This window comes from Squalius cephalus (genome assembly GCF_949319135.1).
Source record: "Squalius cephalus genome assembly, chromosome: 24".
NCBI lineage: Eukaryota > Metazoa > Chordata > Actinopteri > Cypriniformes > Leuciscidae > Squalius > Squalius cephalus.
The window spans coordinates 12,976,574-12,997,721 of record NC_137145.1 but is presented as its reverse complement, the minus strand read 5'-3'; the positions used below and the strand labels follow the sequence as shown (position 1 = coordinate 12,997,721).

General features: G+C 36.7%; 1 protein-coding gene across 21 annotated transcripts in view; it reads left to right on the top strand.

The window, feature by feature from the left end:
* dlg2 (discs, large homolog 2) overlaps positions 1-21,148 on the top strand; it is a gene marked incomplete at its 5' end in the record, with an annotated part of 236,204 nt that overhangs the window by 29,947 nt on the left and 185,109 nt on the right. For 10 of the 21 annotated variants that reach the window (XM_079860378.1, XM_079860373.1, XM_079860362.1 and 7 more), the window contains 2 exons: positions 2,662-2,819; positions 5,624-5,689. In XM_079860378.1, coding sequence (XP_079716504.1) covers positions 2,662-2,819; positions 5,624-5,689 — 224 coding nt within the window. Of the gene's footprint in view, positions 1-2,661; positions 2,820-5,623; positions 5,690-10,809; positions 10,944-12,514; positions 12,792-21,148 lie in introns of those variants that run through there. The other 11 variants (XM_079860368.1, XM_079860371.1, XM_079860360.1 and 8 more) reach the window with 4 other exon arrangements.

The window sequence follows — 21,148 nt, the reverse complement described above, 5'->3', positions numbered from 1 at the left end:
CACATCCTCTCTGCGGTGCAGAGTGTCTACGAAACAACTCTGTTGTAGCACGTGCAGAATGAAGCCTGGCATTGTCTTGCTTCCCAGGAAATATGTCATCTTGATGGCAGTGTATGTCTCTGTAGGCTATAATCCCAATATATGCCTCCACCTCAATGTTACCTTCACACACATGGAAATCACCCATGCGTGCACTGATACACCTCCATACCATAACAGATGTTTGCTTTTGCACCTGTCGCTAGTGAAAGTCTGGACGGACCCTTTCGTCTTTGGGACTGAGAACTCAATGGGTCTCATTCACCAATCATGCGTACAATTGAAATGTGCGTACGAACAATTTTAAGAACAAATCACTATTCACCAAAAATTGCGTATTAAAATGTATTCTAAATTTATGAAAAAATATAGGAACAACTGAAACAGGTACTTACTCTGTACGGCCTTATTATCGTGTTTATAAGTTATATTTCATCCTAACACGACTATAATTATATTGAAGTATGTTGCATTAATTGTATTATTACATATATACAATTATATAATAATATTATTTCTCTTATATGTATCTAAACTACATTCCATCATATTCAGTTTAAGAGTAAGAAAAGCTGCTTTATAGCTTTAGCTGCAAGGTTTCTGAATAACGCAGATATATGCGTATGTACAGCTGGCTAATGAGAGGTCTGTAATCTGGATCTGTGTAAAAGGTGTTTATTGTGAGAACTGGTGAGAATGGCACACTTGGCTTTGCAAGTGCACACGGCTGCTCATTTAGAATACTCCAAATTCACTAACATCAGAACATTGTTAAGAACAAATTCATGTGCGTACGAACGTTGTGAATTAGGCAGAGATTTTTCGTGAGAAGTTCTCCTGTGCGTACAAATACGGAATAATCCAAGCAATTATTAGTGATTGAAACCCAATGCCCGTTTTTCCCCAAAGCAAGCTGAAACGTGGACTCATCTGACTGCAGCTCATATTTCCACTGTGTTTTAGACCATCTGAGATGAGCTCGGGCCCAGAGAACTCGGTGGCATCTCTGCATAGAACTGATGTAAATCTTTCTCCTTGCGTAACAGAGATTCAAGGTGCATTCCTTGATGCAACTGCAGACTGTGTTAGGTGACAACAGATTTCCAAAGTACTCCCGAGCCCATGGTCCTATATATAACACAGTAGCATGATGGTTTCTGAGGGCTCAAAGGTCATGCACATTCAACGGAGGTCTCCTGTAGGGGTGGGAGAAAAAATCGATCCATCGATGCATCGCGATATTCTCTCTCGATTTGAGAGAACGATTCTGGATCGATTCTGAGAATTTAAGAATCGATTCTGAGCTTAGTTTTTAACCAGATATGTGATGACGCTGAGTTTGCTTTAGAAACAAACACCCGTAATCTGCTTTCTTCCAATTCCTCACACACATACACCAATCAAACTTTCCGAAAAATAAGTTCGGAAAGGTTGAAGCGAATTACTAGGACATTCGGCTTCATTGCACAGGATGCTCTGTGAGAGACGCGCACTTTGTTTGATGTTACGTTACACTTGAAGCGTGCTGTCTTGCCTTTCGGTATTTTCCTTACAAATGCTCTACGAAGTCATCATTTATGTGGTTTGGAATGCAGTGGACTTGTATATTTAAAATATGAACTTCACTAACAGAAGGCTGCTTTCAATTTCAAATGCTGACGCGCGCTTTGTTTGTGTAGACTGCTCGCGCATGCGGCTGTGCGACTCCGTGTAAGTGGTTTAATATACTTGTTCAAAATTAACGTAAACACAGCCAGTTATGTCTTAAGGGATTAAACGGACAGGACAAACCACTTTACTTCTTATATTTAAAAAGAGATCCGTGCGTGAATGCAGCTTAATAGATCTCTTGCAGTCTTTGATAAAGTAGATAAAGAATCATTCTGGAATTGGATCGGATCGTGAGGTGACTAAAGATTCCCACCCCTAACATTTATACTGTGAATCGTTTTTTTGAATCGAGAATCGTTTTTGAATCGAAAATCGATATCGAATCAAATTGTGACATTTTCTGAATCGTGCACCCCTAGTCTCCTGCCTTGCTCTACACGAATTGAGATTTATCTGGATTCCCTGAATCTTTTCACCATATTATATATTGAAGATGGCGAAAGACCTACACAGCCAACCTGTGACAACATTACAATGTTCCCACACATATGCTGTAAATGTAAAACTTAGTTGTTGCACAGTCATGGCAATTATTGGAAAGCCATATTTTCTCATTGTGATTTGACTTACCTAAGCTAGCTAGAAATTTGTGTCTAATCTCACTTTTTGACCCAGAAACACAAATTAATCTGTACCATGGCTGCCTCTCAAATACTACCCCCCCCCCCCCACCCCCCCCGGACTAAACAAGCATGTGTTCGCCTCCTTTCTCTCCCTCTCTCTCTCAGCCTTCTTTTCTTCAAACTGTGCTGGATTCATTTAGATGCCAACAAATCAATCTAATAAATTGCCTGTGTTTAATTTGATCTGCTACCAGCTAGAGATTATGTTGGTTTTTAATCCACAAGCCCATTTAGGCAAAGTGGCAAAGCTCAAATAATACAACCGAATTTGAGTAGGGATTAAAAATACATTTATAGTGTTTCTCTTTCTCTCTCTTTCTCTATGTAGATATCCAGGAGTTTTATGAAGTGACCCTGCTGAACTCTCAGAAGAGCTGTGAGCAGAAGTTGGTGGAGGTGAATCACATGGCTAAGCAGTGGGAACACACTGCCACCAGTTCGACATTACCCACCGAGGGTCCGCAGCCAGCTTCCACGCCGCCAGAGGTGAGACAAATAAAGAATCATGCACATAGACCTCAACTGGCTTTGCTTCAAACACATGCCGAATAGGTCACAGCTACTGTAGTATTATTGGAGCTTTGCCATCACAGGAATAAATTACAATTTAAAATATATTCAAATAGAGTTATTTTAAAGTGAAATGTATATTTTCCCAACAAATATGCTATCCATTACTTTGCTCGTCCATGGCAAATTCACACAATACACGCAATATACTGAATTTGTCACGGATTAGTAAAGTAATGGATAGCACATTTGTTTTCAGAAGCCATGCATCGTGCTGCCCCAGAACACAGGCTATTTTGGCATGAGCTGACAGATGAAAAATAATTTGATAGTTTATTTTGGATCTTTCTGAAGTCTATAGCTTGTTGTGTAGTCCAGTTGAAGAGAGGACAGTCCTCTTGGGTAAGGTTTTATTTGTCAGCATAGTGTTAGTGGACAAAAACTGCAGTCTCTCATAACTCCAGCTTCTGCTTGTTGTTCACACTGGATGCACAAGCAGAGCAGAGGCAATTAGGGCTGCGCGATATCGGAAAAGTCTGGCATTGCGATATTTTGTTTTCCTGCAATATATATTGCGATATGAAAACAATTTCACTAGATGGCTTGAAACACTATTTGGAAAGAATGAATCATTCTAGAATGGTTGGGGTGATTTTGTAGGGGAGTGAATCTGCATAGAAAATAATAAACAAATTACAAGCATAGATAAATTCAATTGAACAAAAATACAAATTAAATAAACAGTGCTTTATGTTTTTCAGGTACATCTAACAGTATTCAGGTACATAAATTGATCTCTTCTGAAACTGCAGAAGACATATATATGATTCTGGGGATTAAATTCTGCTTTCCATTTAATCTTGATTCTGCTCTTGGGGAAAATATAGACCTTAAAGAAATCTTATTAATGAATATTCTTTTTTACGTTTTCTCTTGAAATGGCTGGAAAAGCACCCTTTGAGTGTGTTTGAGGCCTTGTCTGTCATGTGCCGTGATGAGGTTGAGTGGAAAGGCTTGTGACAGAATAATGTAAGGCAATAAATGAAGTTGTAGATATCTGAAGAATACAAATGGCTCCAGAGCTGTATGCAGGCTTTGTCTTCTCAGACGCTGGTGAATTCTGCAGCACTGCTTAGGTCTGCTGACGCATCAGCGCTCACAAAAGCATCAAATGTGTCAATCAAACACCTACTGATAAAATGTTACAAGTGTACTAGAGACTTGTGTGATTAATGACTCTAATTTTCTGAGAAAATGAGATTATATTGGACTGAATTATTCTGCTCAGCGGATTTCATTTAAAAATTAAGATTAAAGCTTGTTGTATTTTCAACTGCTTAGTTAAATGCAAAACTTAATTTCAGTTTCAAATATGCATATAATGTTTTCATGTATTAATGGGTGTTTGTATTTATTATTTTGTATTTTACCAGGTTGATAACTGTGTGTATTAATGTACCAGTGTAAATTTAGACTGCATTTTTTGTTGTCGCATACAGCCACTAGGGGGAAGCTGTCTCTGTGTGAACTGTGTGTCTTGATCCCAGTGTCTCATGGTCTTATAGGACAGAAGGACATCATCTTAACATCAGCAGCATCTTTAAATCTGTAGATATCTTCACTGAGCCTTTAAACTTTAGCATACAAAAATATTTACATACTACATTTAACAATAACGTAATTGCTATTGGCTATGTTAGTCGTCATGTCTTTTTTTATTGAGGAAATTAATCCTATGTTCAGCAATGATGCATTAAATGTCTGCTTTATTTTATTAAAAAAAAAAAAAAAAAAATGTATAATGAGACAAAAGATTTCTATTTCTGTTCTTTTAAACTTTGTTCATCAAAGAATCCTGAAAAAAATGAATCAGTTTCCACTAAAATATTAAGCAGCACAAGTGTTTTCAACACTGATAATAATAATAAATACAGTATTTCTTGATATATCAGCATATTCAAATGATTTCTGAAGGATCATGTGACAGTGAAGACTGGAGTAATTATGATGAAAATTCAGCTTTGCCATCACAACATTAAATTACTTAATTTTAAAATATATTAAACATAGAAAACAGTTATTTTTAAATTGTAATAATATTTCAAAATGTTAACGCTTTTACTGTATTTTGATCAAATAAATGTAACCTTGGTGAGCATGAGACTTTTTTCAAAAACATAAAAAAAAAAATATATATATCTTTTTTTTTATTATTATTTCTCGTTTTAAAACAACTTTCTTCAAATATGGACATTCTGAATGTCCGTCTTTAGTATAGTGTTTAGATGAAAGGATTTTGAAATTAATTTAAATTAGAAATGCTCACAGTTAATTATTTATTTGGCTCGCATACGTATGTGAGTGTGTTATATAAGGGTTGTGTTTGTGAATTTCAGACTGGTGCATCTGGCCTTCTCTCTTCAGCCTGCCTTATACATTATACATTATTTGTTGACATAATTCCAAGCAGAATTTTAACTTAAAAATAAAATGCTCTTTAAATAAATGTATAATGTATAAAAGCAATATATCTCTTGAAATCCTGCTGCTTATCTGAATATCCTCCATGCTCTTGAATATCAAACGCTATGAATATCAACGCTCACTTGCTTGTGTGTGAATGTTTGAATATCAATACTGAAGTGAATGTAAATAAGATCAATATCAAATGTTACATTAATGCTCCAAAAACATATATACTTACAAACAAATACTTCTGGAGTCGACCAGACATTAGAGATGTCGATGACTTCTGAAAGTGTGTGTGTTTTTGTCCCCAGCAGAGAGGGAAGAGCCGCATGGAGCTGACAGTGGAGGAGCCTGCTGTAGGAACCACCAATACAGAGGTGAGAAACAGTCTTCCCACATTCTGTTCAATTTTCTGACAGATGCAGATTGCCATGTGGCAGTTTTTACACCAGCTACACGAGTTATGCAGGCAGAGAGGTTTTTCCCTTCGAATGGTTTATATCCACTTGGAGGGATGCCATAGACTGTTGATAAGTGCTTTATTGATTAAAAACAGTGAGAGGTTTTGAGATGAGTTTTTCATAGGACTGCGGTCCGTTATCAGAATCAACATGTGGGGACATTTTCTGAGTACTTGAGTGTTTATCACTTTTCAGTACATACTTATTGTTTGCACTACTGGATCTAAAATAAAATAAAATAATTATGAGAACCAGTGTTATTTATAGTATTTGTTAAAATGTTGAATCAGCTTTTTAGTATTATTTATATAATATTTTAGTGTTTATTAGTATTTTTAATTAGCTTTTATTTTTATATCGTCAGTTTTTGTTTTAAATTTAGATTTGTCATTTATTTTATTTATTTTTAATTATTAGTTTATATATTTCTATTTAGCTTTATTTTATTTTTATAAATTATTTTTATTATTTATTTATTTTTATTTTATTTCAGTTAGTTGCCAATGCAACATTTAATAAAAACATTTTTTTTATTTAAGTTTAATGGAATAGTTATATTTTATTCCAGCTTTCTATTAGTTAATGAAAACATTTTATTCTAAGTTTTGGGTAACAATAACAACACTGATGAGAACAATAGTCTTCAGTTATAATTGGAAATGTGCCATATTACAAAACTTAAATGCACTGTAAATTAAATTTATATTGTCTTTATCTGCAACCCTTAACATACATTTGACTGTCTATTTCTTCTATAAAGTCCATTTTATTTTTAAGAAACAAATAAGAGAAAGCTTATTGCAGTATTTAACCGCAGTATTAAAGTTATCTGTGGTTGGTGATAGCAATATTAATAAATGACTTGTTCTCTTTTAGAGAAAGATTTCTTAATTATCTTTACACTAATTGGCAAGGGAACACCTTGCACCAACAGGACTTGAAATATGTCAGAGAACAAAGTGTCACTTAATTTAAACCACATTTAAACATCATAATATAGACATTTTTCTGGCATTTTCTGCAGTCTCAGATTTAAAAATTGTCATTGAAAATTGGCTTAAAAAATTAACATGATTATACACTGCTGAGCCAGAGCGTTTTGACCAGTCACAGGTAAAGTGAATATCGTTGATCTCTTTAACAAGGACCAAATTGTAATGGCAAGGCAACTGGGTCAGAGTATCTCTGAAATGGCAAGGCTTGTGGGTTGCAGTGGTGAGAATTTACCAACATTGGTCCGAGGAGGGACAAACCACAAACCGGCGACAGGGTGTTGGACACCCAAGGCTCATCGATGAGTGAGGGCAAAAAAACCTGTCCCTTCTGGTCCGAGCCAACAGAAGGTCTATTGTGGCACAAGTCACACAAACTATTAACGATGGTAATGGGAGGAATGTCACAACACGCAGTGCGTCGCATTCTGCTGCATAGCCACAGACCAATCAGAGTGCCTATGATGACCCCTGTCCACTATAGAAGCGCCTATAATGGGCATCAGCATCAGAACTGGACCTTGGAGCAGTGGAAGATGGTCATTTTTGTCCCAAAATGTGTTTTGTGCATCCTGGAAAGTCAGCTTTGGAAATGGGATTTAAAATCAGTCTGGCGCCATTTGTCTGCATGCCATGTAATATTAGTGGGTGGCTTGTATCGAAAATTGAACTGTGTGTGTGTGTGGAGCCAGATTCTGCCTTTTCACTAGTACAGCTCCCATCTCGGAGGCGTGTTGATCTCCAGTAATTGCCACCACTGTCTAACTCAACCAGCTTAGATGCTCTCAGAATTTACACAGCAGTGAGAAACACTTATGCATACAAGAACACAGGCTTATATTCTAAATCCCATTTCTTAACTATTTCAGCACATACTGCATAGGGCGACACGTCACGTTATTGCTCTCACTTTGCGTTAATTTAAATTAGCGTCCAACAGTTTATTCATTGTTCTGTTTATTCTAAGCATGTGCTGCAGTTTTGTCATCTAATGCTTTAATTGCTTGCAGAATGAATTCTGATTTGCTGTCAATGATTTTTATCGTTCATCAGCTGGAATGTTTTTTTCTGAAAGTGATTCCCAATTCCCATTGTTTCTCTGTGCTGTTATCATTATAGTTGTGGTGTGGGCTCTGCTTTTCTTTTATATTTACAACAATTTTAGAACTATGTCTTTGATATGTGTTATTAGTGACCCACATATACTCAAGTCCAAATCAAGGACTCTGAGTTTGAGACATCTGTGGCTTTTGTTTTTGAAAAGAGGACAGAGCCAATTATAGGCAGGCACAAAGAGAAACCCAAATATACTGTGGCTGGAATAATACAGAAAGAATAGAACTGTGGAAGTCCAGACATCAGGGTGGAGGTTGAAATGAGAGCTTTTGCTTTTTCTGAATGAATCTGTGCCGACTCCCTCTTTTGTTACTCAAGTGGGACATCTGAGCATCTTGAGGTCACTTGCAACACCTCGCTCATAGATTCATACACACAGAGCCCTTGCGGCTCTACCAGATGTCTCGTCTGCACACATGAGAGAGCAGGACTGCCCGCAGGTGTCCCGTCTGTAAGTGTTTACAACGGCCCTGTGCCTTAGGTGCTCACACAGTCACACGTACAATACACATATCTTTGTTGTTGAGTCGGACTGTAATAGAGTCATCCATAGAAAATGAGCTTACACCGAAATAGGGAGGGAGTTGCGGACACAATACCTCATGCCAAAATAAATTCTAAATCTTGCTTAAACGAGAGGTTTTTTTGTGTGTGTGTGTATCATTGTCCTCAATAAAATAGCATGTAGCGCGGATTAGATGTTTGTCCACTTGACCCGGGCATTGGTGATTTGAGGGTAAACAGGGCTGGAATGATAGGTTTAAACTCTTAAGCCCTATTCGGACGGGACTAGTTTCACAGGGGGACATTCAAATTTCTGTTTCACAGACGTACTTTGAGAGATTTTAATCCTGTCCGAATCTGCCATGTCTGTCTTTTTCTCACACGACCTCTGTAAAAATTCCAGAGCAAATTACCTACTGTTTTTCGTCAAACTCGGCGGTCCTCAGAGAAATCTAATCCCGTCCGAATGCGAATGTCTGTGATTGCCGAAAATGTTTTTTTCCAAAATGCTTTTTCTTGTGTGTTTTGGTCAACGTGAACTACTGTACAATCTCTCGCTATCGCGCCAGTATTCAAGTTTCTGCTTTTTGCGCACTGATAATGGATGTAGATGTGTTCGGTACACTGCGAAGAAATAAAAAAATGAAATCAACAAGAAGAGCCAAATCACGTAAACTGTTAAGACTGGCTACTGTAATATCAGTTTCAGGTAAGATTACTTTCATTTCTGCACTTAATTACATAACGTGTAAATTATATAAGTTAAAACTTTTTATTCCAGTGGGTTTATTATAAGAACCCAGTTCTATAAAATCATGATGATAAATGTATGTTTAGTTTTTTTATACTACAATTTTTATAAAATGTTTACAAAACACTTAATACGTTAGGACGTTTTACTTTTGCTTAATTTTAAAAGTACTTAATTTCAAAATACATTTGATCAAATTTCATAAATTGTGTTCAATGGCAGTTTTTAAGTTATATATGGTCATATGACCATATGCAATCCACGCATTCTGAACACGTGATCTTCTGCAATGCCCACATGTAAAACACAGACACTCCTACCTCGGTAATAAACACGGAGATGTTAGTCCCGTCCGAATCCGTACATGAAATCACAGACGTAGGTTGATAAGAATTGTAACTCAAACGTCGTTTGGAAAACTAGTCCCGTCCGAATAGGGCTTTAGTCATAGTTCCAAAGAAAAATAAACAGTACGTTACGGGATTTAGCATAAGACAGAGGATTCTATCCACATTCATGACCAAAGTGTCCATTTGTATGTGCATTATAATTAATGTTAGGAAAACAATTTGAGAGGTGATACATAAACGCAACATACATTTTGCTTTTCAGACTAAATTAAGTTGTATTAATATGTGCACCGCAATAATTTCCTTAATCAGTATTGTTTTTCCAGTAAAGATATTGAAACACACGTCTTAGCTCAGTAGTTTGTGTGCGTATTTAAGCCCTGTGTTTTGACCAGGTCATTTGTCTGTTCAGCTGTTGAGTTTATTTCTAATAAATCAACTACTGCTGCAAATAGGTCCAGCTCTTTATTTTAATTGTATCAACCGTAAGTGTGTGACAAATAAAAGTTTTCAAAAAAAATTTTTTTTTAAAATAATCATCTTGTGTCCACGTGCATTTATTTAATCAACAAATACAGTAAAACAGTAATATTGTGAAATATTATTACAATTTAAAATAACTTTCTATTTCAATATAATTAAAAATGTAATTTATTCCTGTGACGCAAAGCTGAATTTTCAGCATCATTACTCCAGTCTTCAGTATCACATGACCCTTCATAATTCTATTATGCTGATTTGGTGCTCAATAAACATTTGTTACCAATGTTGAAAACTGATGTAATAAACTAGTAACTAGTATAATAACTGTATTTTATAGGAAACTGTGATACAGATTTTAAGGCTTCTATGTTTAAAATGTATTTGAAAGAGAAATCTTTGTAACAAATGTTTTTACTGTCACTTTTAATCAAATTTATTTGTGCTAGCTAGCTGAATAAAAAATATTAAATTCTAAAAAAAACAAACATTTTTGAACAGTAGTGTTGTCATACTAAAAACACACCAATTTTTTTAAAAATTTTTTTTTTTTTTCGTGAATATGAGGAGCCTCTCTTCTGGAAACACGGTTAGCAAAGTGGACAGTGCTTCGAGTTCATGTAAGGAGAACACAAAACAAAACGTGGCACTGTGACAGAAACTCGCTCGCCAAGTTCATGTTTGAGCTTCTGTCTCAAAGTCCTGCCGACCTCGTTTCTTAATTATTCCCCTTTGTCTGTGTGAAAGTGTTGTGGAGAGGAAGTTTAAGTACTCAGTCTATAATGTGATCGCTCAAAGCGGCTTTGAGGCCCATCTGCTGAAGGGCTTAGTGTGTGTGTGTGTGTATTTGAGAAGTGAGTCGTAGATGTAGTGTGTGCAGCAGCCATTGAGATGTCAGATGCAGAATGAAAGCCGTGATCAGGTTGCAGTTTTGCGAGGAGCTGGAACTGGAGGAGCGGACAGTGTATCCACTGCAGGTAAGATTGACAGAAGAAGAGAACGATAAGAAAGATAGTAGGCCTGGGTACTAATACAGCTTAATAGAGATGGGGGAAGGGATGCAGTCAGCTGGTCAGCATATTGTTCTTGGTCATTCAAGAACTGCCGCTCCTTGCCAGGCAATCCGGTGGTCATCGGCCGGAAAGCCATGTGGAATTTCAAGTGCTTGAAGATGCTTCATAGATGAACTTTATGCATTTGTACAGATGTGCTATGCTGTGTGTTGCTAAGTTTTTCCCATTGAACACCAATATCTTTTTTTTTTTACATAGCCATTTTTCCTACAACAACAGTTCAATTTTAATTTATTTTATTAAGAGAAACACCTTGATGTACAATCTTGTTTTTAAGGGAGTCCCAACATATTCTAAATGATTAATTTACGATTTTTGAGATCATTTTCGATGTAGCAGCTAAGTAAGATCATCACATTTCAAAGGCTCCGATTTAATTAAATAAATATATTTCAGAGATGAATGCATGCAATGTTTGTTTACACATGCGCAGCTCATTGGTGTTTTCAGTGTCTACGCAGTATATTCCGCCCCACATGAACTCCATCACTGCACCTGCTCTGAGTTTGGGTCGCTTAGCACACATTTGGGAACACAACATGCACCACTCATTTCACCAGATTTGTTATGAAAAGCATTTTATAAACCTGTAGCCCAGCTTTAAACTTAAATATTATAAATAATAGTTCAATGGTTTTAATATTTGATGTTTAAATATGTCATTTTGATTATCAAAGATGAGTTTTAAGGGATATAATTATTGACTGCAGGGGGACTTTTAAGTAATTTTCTTCATTTTGATTCACAGTGAAGTACATATTATCCCAAATCTCTCATTAACCCCTTAGTTGTGCAAATTTTGATGCAAAAACATTCTTCACCGATAGTTGTGCAAGACTCCTTCAAGACTGAAATCCCCCCAGCTAAGGTTACATTTCTTTCTCAAGACGACTTCTCTTTTATTTATTTGTTAACGACACAAACATCTCATGTTGTTATTTTATAACTGCAGTAGGCAGCTCTCCCCTCCTGTCTGTTTATTCATTTAAATTACTGGTGAAGGTCTTGATATAAAGAACAGATGTTGTGTGATGCATCTGACCTGATGTCTGAAACATTGCTGCAGATTTCAATCTGTGACTGTTGTCTCTTTGTCTTGTATCTCACAATAATTTGCTAGCCCTGTGCACTTAAAAGTCAGGTCATTTGAGCTCACCAGTGGTTCAGTGGTTTTCCTAGACAGATTGATGTTGTCAAGATCAGCATGAACTGCTTACTCAATCCCCTCTCTTAAAGAAATATATTCTTACACTTCATTCCTCTCCACAACTGGCTTAAAAACGGCTTAGTTCTGCTTCAGATAACCAAAGGAGGAAAAATTAACTCTCAGACCACAAACAGTGACTATAACAGCAATTTTCCCAATCGTAGTGCAGATTCTCCAGGCTAGAGTGGTAAATCTTCAGCGTCTGTGTCTGTTGTCACACGCATGGGTGTGCGCTTGTGCGGCGAGCTCCAGAGGAGGAGGGATGCTCTGTGATCTCAGCAGTCTGAGCCCCAGCCATGCTGCTGAGCAGTGGATAGCGCTAACAAGCGCCGGGCTGTAGGACTACGGCAAGACCATGCCTGCACACAGAGAGGACTCGCGCCTCTGTCAGCGTTAGCTCCAGCCGTGCCTTTCCTTCCTCTCTCTTTCAATCTCACTCTCTCCTCTCTCATCTCTCTCTATTTGTTAATGTGGTGCTGATGAAGGGGGAACTGGCTTGAGCTGTTTGGCTCAGAATGGATTGTCTGTGTATTGTCACAACTAAGGTAAGGAGAGTGAGAGAAGATGGGAATGAGTGTTAAAGGGAAGAAGCTTTCTTTTTGTTGTACGTGTCGGCTGTTGAGAATCGTGTCGTGTTTGTGTCGTATTGCTTTGCTGTTTCTTTTAAAAGGGACTTTTTCATATCTTTTTGGAACAGAATGCTCATTGGTTTAAGTGTTGTGTTACAGTGTCGCTTCAGTGCTGCATTGTATCAGGCTTAATCCCTTGTTGCCGCTCTGTTGAGCCATCAAGGCGTAAACTTGTCGGAAACTTGCATCCACAGATAACAAGCCTCTCCATGGGCAACGGGGCTTTTAGCTCCTCACCACCGCTGGAGCCAGACACATTGCTGGTGGAATACATTATTGATGGACAGTCCATCAACAAACAGTCCAAGGCTTTATCGGATTTTCCCGCCTTCAGTGGTGCAGGTATCCGGACGGGAAGCCTTTTGAGTGGCATTGAAGGATTGAGAGTGCCAGTCTGCTAGCAGTACTTGAACTAATGGTGTTTATTTCACTAGAGCCAAGCTGCTCTGTTTACATGCTTCTAAATATACAGTATGAGTGATTTGATCTCCGCATCTCTATTCAGTTCAATGTTCTATTTTGGCTTGTCAGTGAAGGAGGGCTTGTACCTAATGTGTAGACAGCTACCTCTCTCATTCACAATCAGTGTTGCAGATGCAATTCACCACCCTGTGAACTGAAATATTAATGTTTGTATTTGCGTGCTTTGTTGAATCAATGCTGGAAGTGCCATTGTGATGGTAATGTGGGGAGCTTGGCTCTGTGCGGTGAATTCCAAATGCAGCCCTACTACACCTGAATGGCAAGCAACTTAATGCTGGTTTTTAAATGGTCAGGGGGTTTCATGGTCTTTTATAAAACCCCTGAAGACAGCTGATTAATATTAGGCATCTTAATTTCTCCATACTTCTAAAGTACTATAGAGGTACCATGGTGCAGTGATTGTAATAATTAGTCATTTTAATTCAATAATGAAATGAATACTTTTCAGTAATGGTGTAAATGTTGTTCTTTTAAACATTCTTTTCTTCAAAGAATCCTGAAAAAGTATATTATGGTTTTCATAAAAAATATATATTAAACACCTGATTTCAATATTGATAATAATAAGAAATCTCTTTTTCTTGAACACTAAATCAGCATATTAGAATGATTTCTGAAGGGTCATGTGACACTGAAGACTGGAGTAATGATGCTGAAAATTCAGCTTTGCCATCACAGGAATAAATTACATTTTATTTAAATAAATAAATAAATAATAATAATTATTATTATTATTTTAATTGTAATAATATTTCACAATAATATTGTTTTTGCTGCATTTTTGATAAAATAAATGCAGCCTTGGTAAGCATTTTCTTTCAAAAACATTAAAAAATATTATCAAATTCTAACATTTAAACAGTGGTGCACTTGAAAGAAGGACTACCATGGTACATGACTAAAAAAAACATATTATTATTTTAGTGCTTTGTTAATATAAACTACACCATCCTGTCATTTAGCTAAAGAGCAGATTTGAGTCCAGTCTCTTTGGATATTATTTCTTTGTAATTTTAAGTAATTTCTGTTTTAAATTTTGTTATAGAATATAATTTTGTTCAGTAACAGAAGCAGAGTTTGTTTCCACTCAGTAGTAGGCGACTGTAGATATTAAGAGTGAACTCACCTGATTCACAGAAAGCATTCATCATTTGAACAGTTTAGATGCAATCAGTGCTTTGATGTAAAATAATCCATTCCCAGCAGAGTTGCTTGCTTACTCAGATTTTTGCTTTCAATTCCTCAGTCACCCACTGGAATTATTTTAAGATTTCTTCGAGTTGGACTTTGTGAATCATCGTTCATGCCTTAAGAAAGAGAAGTATTTTCTGTGCTCTGAGTGGCTAGCTCAAGTTTTTATTAGAAATAGGCATCGACTTCAGTTTGAATGTGTACCGAGTGTAGTGCATAATGTAGTGATTCCCATGGACCAGGACAAGCTTGTTATAAATATTCATTTTAATTATTAAAATGATATACATATAGATGTCTTTGCTTTTCTGTTTTTCTTAAGGCCTTTAGTCTTTACTGACTTTACTGTACATTGAAAATAGCTGTTATTGCTATTAAACCAGGTCATTTTTACTGCTGACCCCAGTTGTGCGAGAAGCATAGAGACTGCAACTGCTCAAGAAAACAGTCAGACTCGTTTAGGAAGCACTGTGTTTTGCGGTTAAAGGAGCACAATCCTCGTTTGCAGCAATTTAGCAGTGTAATGATTCTGTTGACAGAGATCTGGCTCATCTGTGGCACCCTGGGAAGCATAGCTCAGGACTCATAGGGTGAACCCCTACGTCTGGAAGAAAAGGTGAAATACAAGTGGGAACATAGATGGAAAAAACAGACACTCCTCTGGACTGCAGAAAACATTTTTTTTTCTCTTTGCTCTGTTTCTGCTGGCTGATGCAAAGACTTAAAGTTGGCCCAGTTTTATTTGTTTATAGTTATTTTGCAACGAGATGTATAAAAGTCTATATTGGATTAAACACTCAACACTGTTGAGGATTGAGGCTAGAGATATACCAATCGACCTAGGCACCGGAATCGGACGATTTTCCTCATGAATGGCCCTGACCGGTAACCATCCGGTCAGTCTCGCGTCTTACCGATCCGTAATGTCAGGTGCGTCGCTCTCTTCTCTCCGGCGGCGAAGTGACACACACCCGCCTCTTCTCACTCACTCGCCTCATTCGCTCTGGTCAAATAGTGCTTGTATTGCACATAAAGTGGAGTGGCTTTATTCAGTGATTATTGATTGCACCAAAATGAGTGGCTTACTGCAATTAAACGGTTAAAACCACAAAATTACGTCAAAATGCCCGTCTTGGCGAGTATTCAGTTAAACACAGTCAGTTTTGGAACCTATTTATTTGAGAAAGATAACGCAAGTTACCACACACAAGACAAAGAAAATTACTCCCGGCTCTTGTCTGAATAACTTATGTAACTAATTGTAAGCATTAATCTGTATTTCATTTTTACAATAAAGACTATTCAGTGTCATTTTACATTTGATTACTTTAATTTCTGTTGTATTTTTTACCTGAATATACTGTATAGCCACCTGAAAAGCCGTGTTTATTTCATATCTCTCTTTATTCTATTGCATTTATTTGTGGTGTAGTTTGAAATTTGTCTTTTTATTTGTTTGTTTTTTATGAAAATAAAATTTTACTTTTAAGAAAAGTAGATTTTTGTTAATATATGCTTTCAATTATAGGTCTTTGAAAGAAAAACAGGCAAAAAACGGTATCGGCAGGTTACACAAAAAAAAAAAAAAAACGGAATCACCCCAAAAAATCACAATAAGTACATATCTAATTTAGGCATACATATGAGTTAACTGTTTTTTTCTCAATCTCCAACTAAAAAAAAACAAAAAACTAATTATAAATACTGTGCATAAACACTCAAACAAAGATGTATATCAGTGGCAGTATATTATAGTAATTTCTCTTCTTACCAATTTTTTTTTAATTGTAAAATTAAAAAAAAATTTTTTTATATGTATGCTATTGGGTTAATCTTTTTTTTTTTTTTTTTTTTATGTTGTAATTCCTCTTTTTGACATTATTTTCATAACAATTGAGTGCTTTTGCACACTCACATTAATATGATACAATGATGTCAATGGTGAAAATCATCCGGTACTGTATGGACACAAATATAGTAAAAATACAACATCAATAAATAATATAATATATAATATACTGATAATTAAGAGAAATGTGGTTTATTAAATCATGCCACAATTTTGAAAAACCTTCATTGTCTTTAATTTTCTTTTTTTGTTTGTTTTGGATTTTGTTGTTAATTTGAAAAATGTAAATTTCAAAGTTTTCTTGAAATACAACCCATTTGTTAAATTATGGGGAGAACAGGTTGGAAAAGGATCGGGAAATGTTTCAAGCAAAATTCGAACTTGTATTACCCATTTGAGTGTTACAGCAAGGTGTTTTAGAAGAACACTGTTTTACCTTTATTAGTATGGCTTTTCAGATTTAGATGTCTGCATTAAAATGCAGATTCAGATAGTGATGAACTTGTCATTGTATCATCAAGAAAGAGAGAGTCATAGAGAGAACAAGATCTTGAGGGAACATCCTCCCTCACAAGAGCCAATTATATTGTACAAGCTGAGAGTCATTATGCTGTGCTTCATCACAGGAAGTCTTTCCTCCAACAATGTCGTTGTTGTTGTTTTTTGGCACCCTGGCTGTAAATATTTCGTGTGAGTTCTTTCTATTTTAAGTCATGGTGAAGTGTACATGTGCATCCAACGCCCTCCACCCACTTCCTCTACTTCAAATGCACGCAACAGTATATCTGAATCTGTCTCTCTCTCTCTCTCTCTCTCTCTCTCTCTCTCTCTCTCTCTCTCTCTCTCTCTCTCTCTCTCTCTCTCTCTCTCTCTCTGACTGCCTCCACTCTCTTCTTGGTGGTTAATGTTACGTAATAGTTTGCAGGATGCACTCAGTAGGTTATGGCTGAGAGAATATCATCCCACACACACGCTGTGTGATGCTGGGAGTTTGTGTGTTTTAGTCCCCCATCGCAGCTGTTTTTAGTGGCGTGGACAAAGGTGATATAATAACGATCTCTGCCTCCACCCCAGCAGGGCAGATTTTTTTTTTTTTCACCCTCCTCTCCTCCGCTGGACAGTGTGGGATAGGGTTCATCTGCGTAGGAGAAACTCTTTAGCTTTAGATAGAGTTGAATATGTCTGCAATTCTTTTGTTCATTCATTCAGGCGGAGGTGTAAAATTTGCAATGGACATTGCCCACATGCTTTGAAGAGTTTTAACACTTTATGGTTTATATTGTCTCTTACTTGGGGTGTTGCTGATGCTGAATAGTTAGTGTCACGTAGCCAGATCTTCAGACTGATGGTAGAAGGTCTGGAATCCATAGCAGCTTTCATTGGCCAACAACCGCCCAAGAGGACATATGGTTGACATGAAAAACAATCAATCATTCAGCTTTGTTTCCAGGTGGACCGTTAAAGAACGCAACACACACGTTTCCCCGGAACTCTTGAAGTGTTTCCCATTTTGTGTGCCTTGTGCATCAGACGTCAGCCAACTGTCCGTGGATGTGACATCTGAGACTACTGAATAGTTGTAAATTAAAAACTGGGAAAGTTGGGAACCTTAACGAACAAATTTAAACAAAACCTGGATTGATTTTCATGATGTTTGTTTCTATTTACAGAATTGCGTTTCAGCTTTTGCTAATACTTTTGCTAATTTGACTTACTTTGGTTTGGAGCAGAAGGTTAACTCTGTTCCTAGAGGGTACAACACGTGATATCGTTCTGTTTAATATAAGCACTTGCTGCAGTTATGTTGTAATCCACTTTAAATGCTCGAGCTCTTGGTGGCTTCTGATTGGTTGTCAATGTCTTTATCGTTCATTAGCTAGAAAAAAGTCGTTCTGAAAGTGATTTCAACGATATTGTTTCTCTGTGCCGTTATTGTTATAGTTGTGGTGTGGACTCTGCTATTCTTTTACATTTAGAACAATTTTTAAAACTATATCTTTATTGTTATTGTTTATCATTATTGGTGTAAATAGGCCTTTAGTGTAGGTCGTCTGTAAATCAGCAGAACACAGACCAAGAGAACCTGGTTTATCCCTCTCAAAATGTTTTTCCATCAGTCTTGTAAAGTGCAGGCTGTGGAGGAACCACATTAATACATAATTTAATCAGTCCTAGGGTTAATGTCTTGTGAATGTGAGGCTGGTCTCTAGATCAGGGTGTAGCTTTGCAGTACTGCTGAGATCAGGATTGTAGAAAAGCCCTTTTGCATTTCTGAGAGCCCATCCTAATCCTCTCCTTGCATTTGAAGATGGACCGAAGCTAAAGATGTGCAGTGTGACTGGGACACCAGATATTTCCAGAGCCCTGCAGTGACATAACGCCAAGCATGAACACAAGATGATTGAATGTAGGGTAATTAGTAAGCAACGAGTTGGGAAGAGGCTACAGACAATAATGATTTAAGCCACACTGAAATACATGAGATAAGATGTTTTTCATGGTTTTGAAAGTCTTTTCTGCTCATCTACATTTATCAAAATCATTTCAATATTCTGATTTGGTGATTTAAGATATATTTCTTTTTATGTTAAAAACAGTAACTGCTTAAATATTTAAATTTTTTACATTTTAGATGCTGTTAGTGCTTTTCAGTGTTCCAAATGTGTGATATGTATGTGTACACAGACTAAACTCAGGCTGAAATCAAGAATGCCTAGCCTTCATTAGTGTAACTGACAAATCTTTATTAGCTTTATTGCATTAAACTTATCACAGCCCTCACACAAAACAAGAACTTTCAGACTGTGTGTATAACAGGAAGACTTCTCACAGCAGGTTGTTAGAATTTTATTTTTTAAGACTTTGGATTTGTTGCAGACTTTTGTACCTTGATGGCTATAGCGGTGACGCTTTAAAGGAGATGAATGAAGTTCTTTGAGAACCTTTACTGTGCTGAGAGCACCCTTTCAAACTATTTTAAACTCTGCCTACTTGTTTGTTTGTCTGAACATCATACATGGAGAGAATGCTTAAGAAACCTGTTTGAAAGCATTTGTTATTTCTGAAATTCTGTCTGGTGTTGGGACTTCCACTAGTGCTTCATATATTATGGTGCAAGGAGGTTTAACATGCTCACTTGTGCACTTGCGGCAACCCCACTGGGTACATAATCGATTCTGTTGCAGGATATGCAAAAAAAAAAAGGTGGTTCCCTGTGGTTTTATGGGAAATAACTCCTGCAGTGTGACAGCAGTACAGTGATGGTTATATTGTTACACCATCGTGCAAGATTGCCCCAGTTCTCCCACTGACACCTCGCATCAAGTGGTATGATTACACAGCCCTGAGGAGTTTTGAAGAGGACTGTTTGTAAGGCGCTTAATGAGGTAATAACTGTGATCTACTGAACGTACAGAGGCAGCAGAGGAGCGTGGGGCTGCTCTGATGGAGGTCTGCTGTGTATCCAGTGATAGGAGACTCCGAGCACTCAGATTTGTGCTATGAAGTGTGTGATGTATGTTAATGAATGTGTCTGTGCAGCAGCCTCCAGGCACTTTAGAGTACCCTTGGATCCGAGGTGGGGATTTGCATGGCCTGGGTGTTGAGATGGAAGTCATGCAATATGCAAAAATGTGTTTGTTTTCTATCATAGTGGGGAAATTACATTTACCTTTATTTATAAATTCTTAAACTCTTCTGCAGTGTCATTTTTTGCATTTTCACAAAGACTTTACACTCTAAAAATTGGATTTTGGGTTATTTAACTCATTGTTTATAAATTACTATAATGGGTTTTATTATTAAATTAAACAACAGACAACAGTAATAATCAAAAGGTGAAAATGTTTTTTGCACACATAATAAGAAGAACAAGAACACCCGGAAATAGACATAAGTGAAAATGTATGTATTGATCAGGACAATTTAGGTTATTTATTTATTTATAAAAAAATATCTAGTATAGACTAACCATAACTGTAAAAGAAAACTTGGTGCTACTTTCTGATCTGTTAACATAGATAATGTATTAACTATCATTTTATTTGTAACTAACAATAATTATTTGATGCTGTATATGTGTGAGTCAGTCAGAACACTGACTCGCACACACATTTATGACAAAATAAATTATGCATAATGTACTCAAACATGACTTTATTCCACCAAAAAAGAGAGAATTGGAAAGGTACTAAGATGAAACAGATTTGTTCCATGCAGTCAAGTTATATAATTCACTGTTACCTTAGCAGAATCCCCTCAAGAGGTGTTCAGTGTGGCTTTATCAGGTGAGATGAGGTGACATTAGAAAAAGCTTGACAGGCGTTGTCTGATCTCTTGTACCAGTCAGGACACATACTTACATCAGTCAATCTAATGTACTGTAATGTGTCACTGTGTCACTTTATGGTCCAGTTTAACCTCTGTATATGCATATACACATATATCATATAGATATGTGATGAATTTAAGATTTAGTTCCGTGTTAAGAAATTTTTCATCCAATTCAAACTGTTCAATTGAAGAACAATTGAGTTTTTTTTAAGCTTAGGGACATTCAACATCCACCTTTGCTTAGCAAGGGAAATAGATTAGCATTGATGTTTGCGAGATATAAAATATTATGATGCTAAAGTTTTAGCTATTCTTGAAAAGCACCTCCATAACTTTAATTTCAGCCATAACTTATAGCTGTCGGTTTGCTTTCGAGTGAAACCTGGTTGTCCCAAGAGAAGAGGCGGCTCTTAGGGAT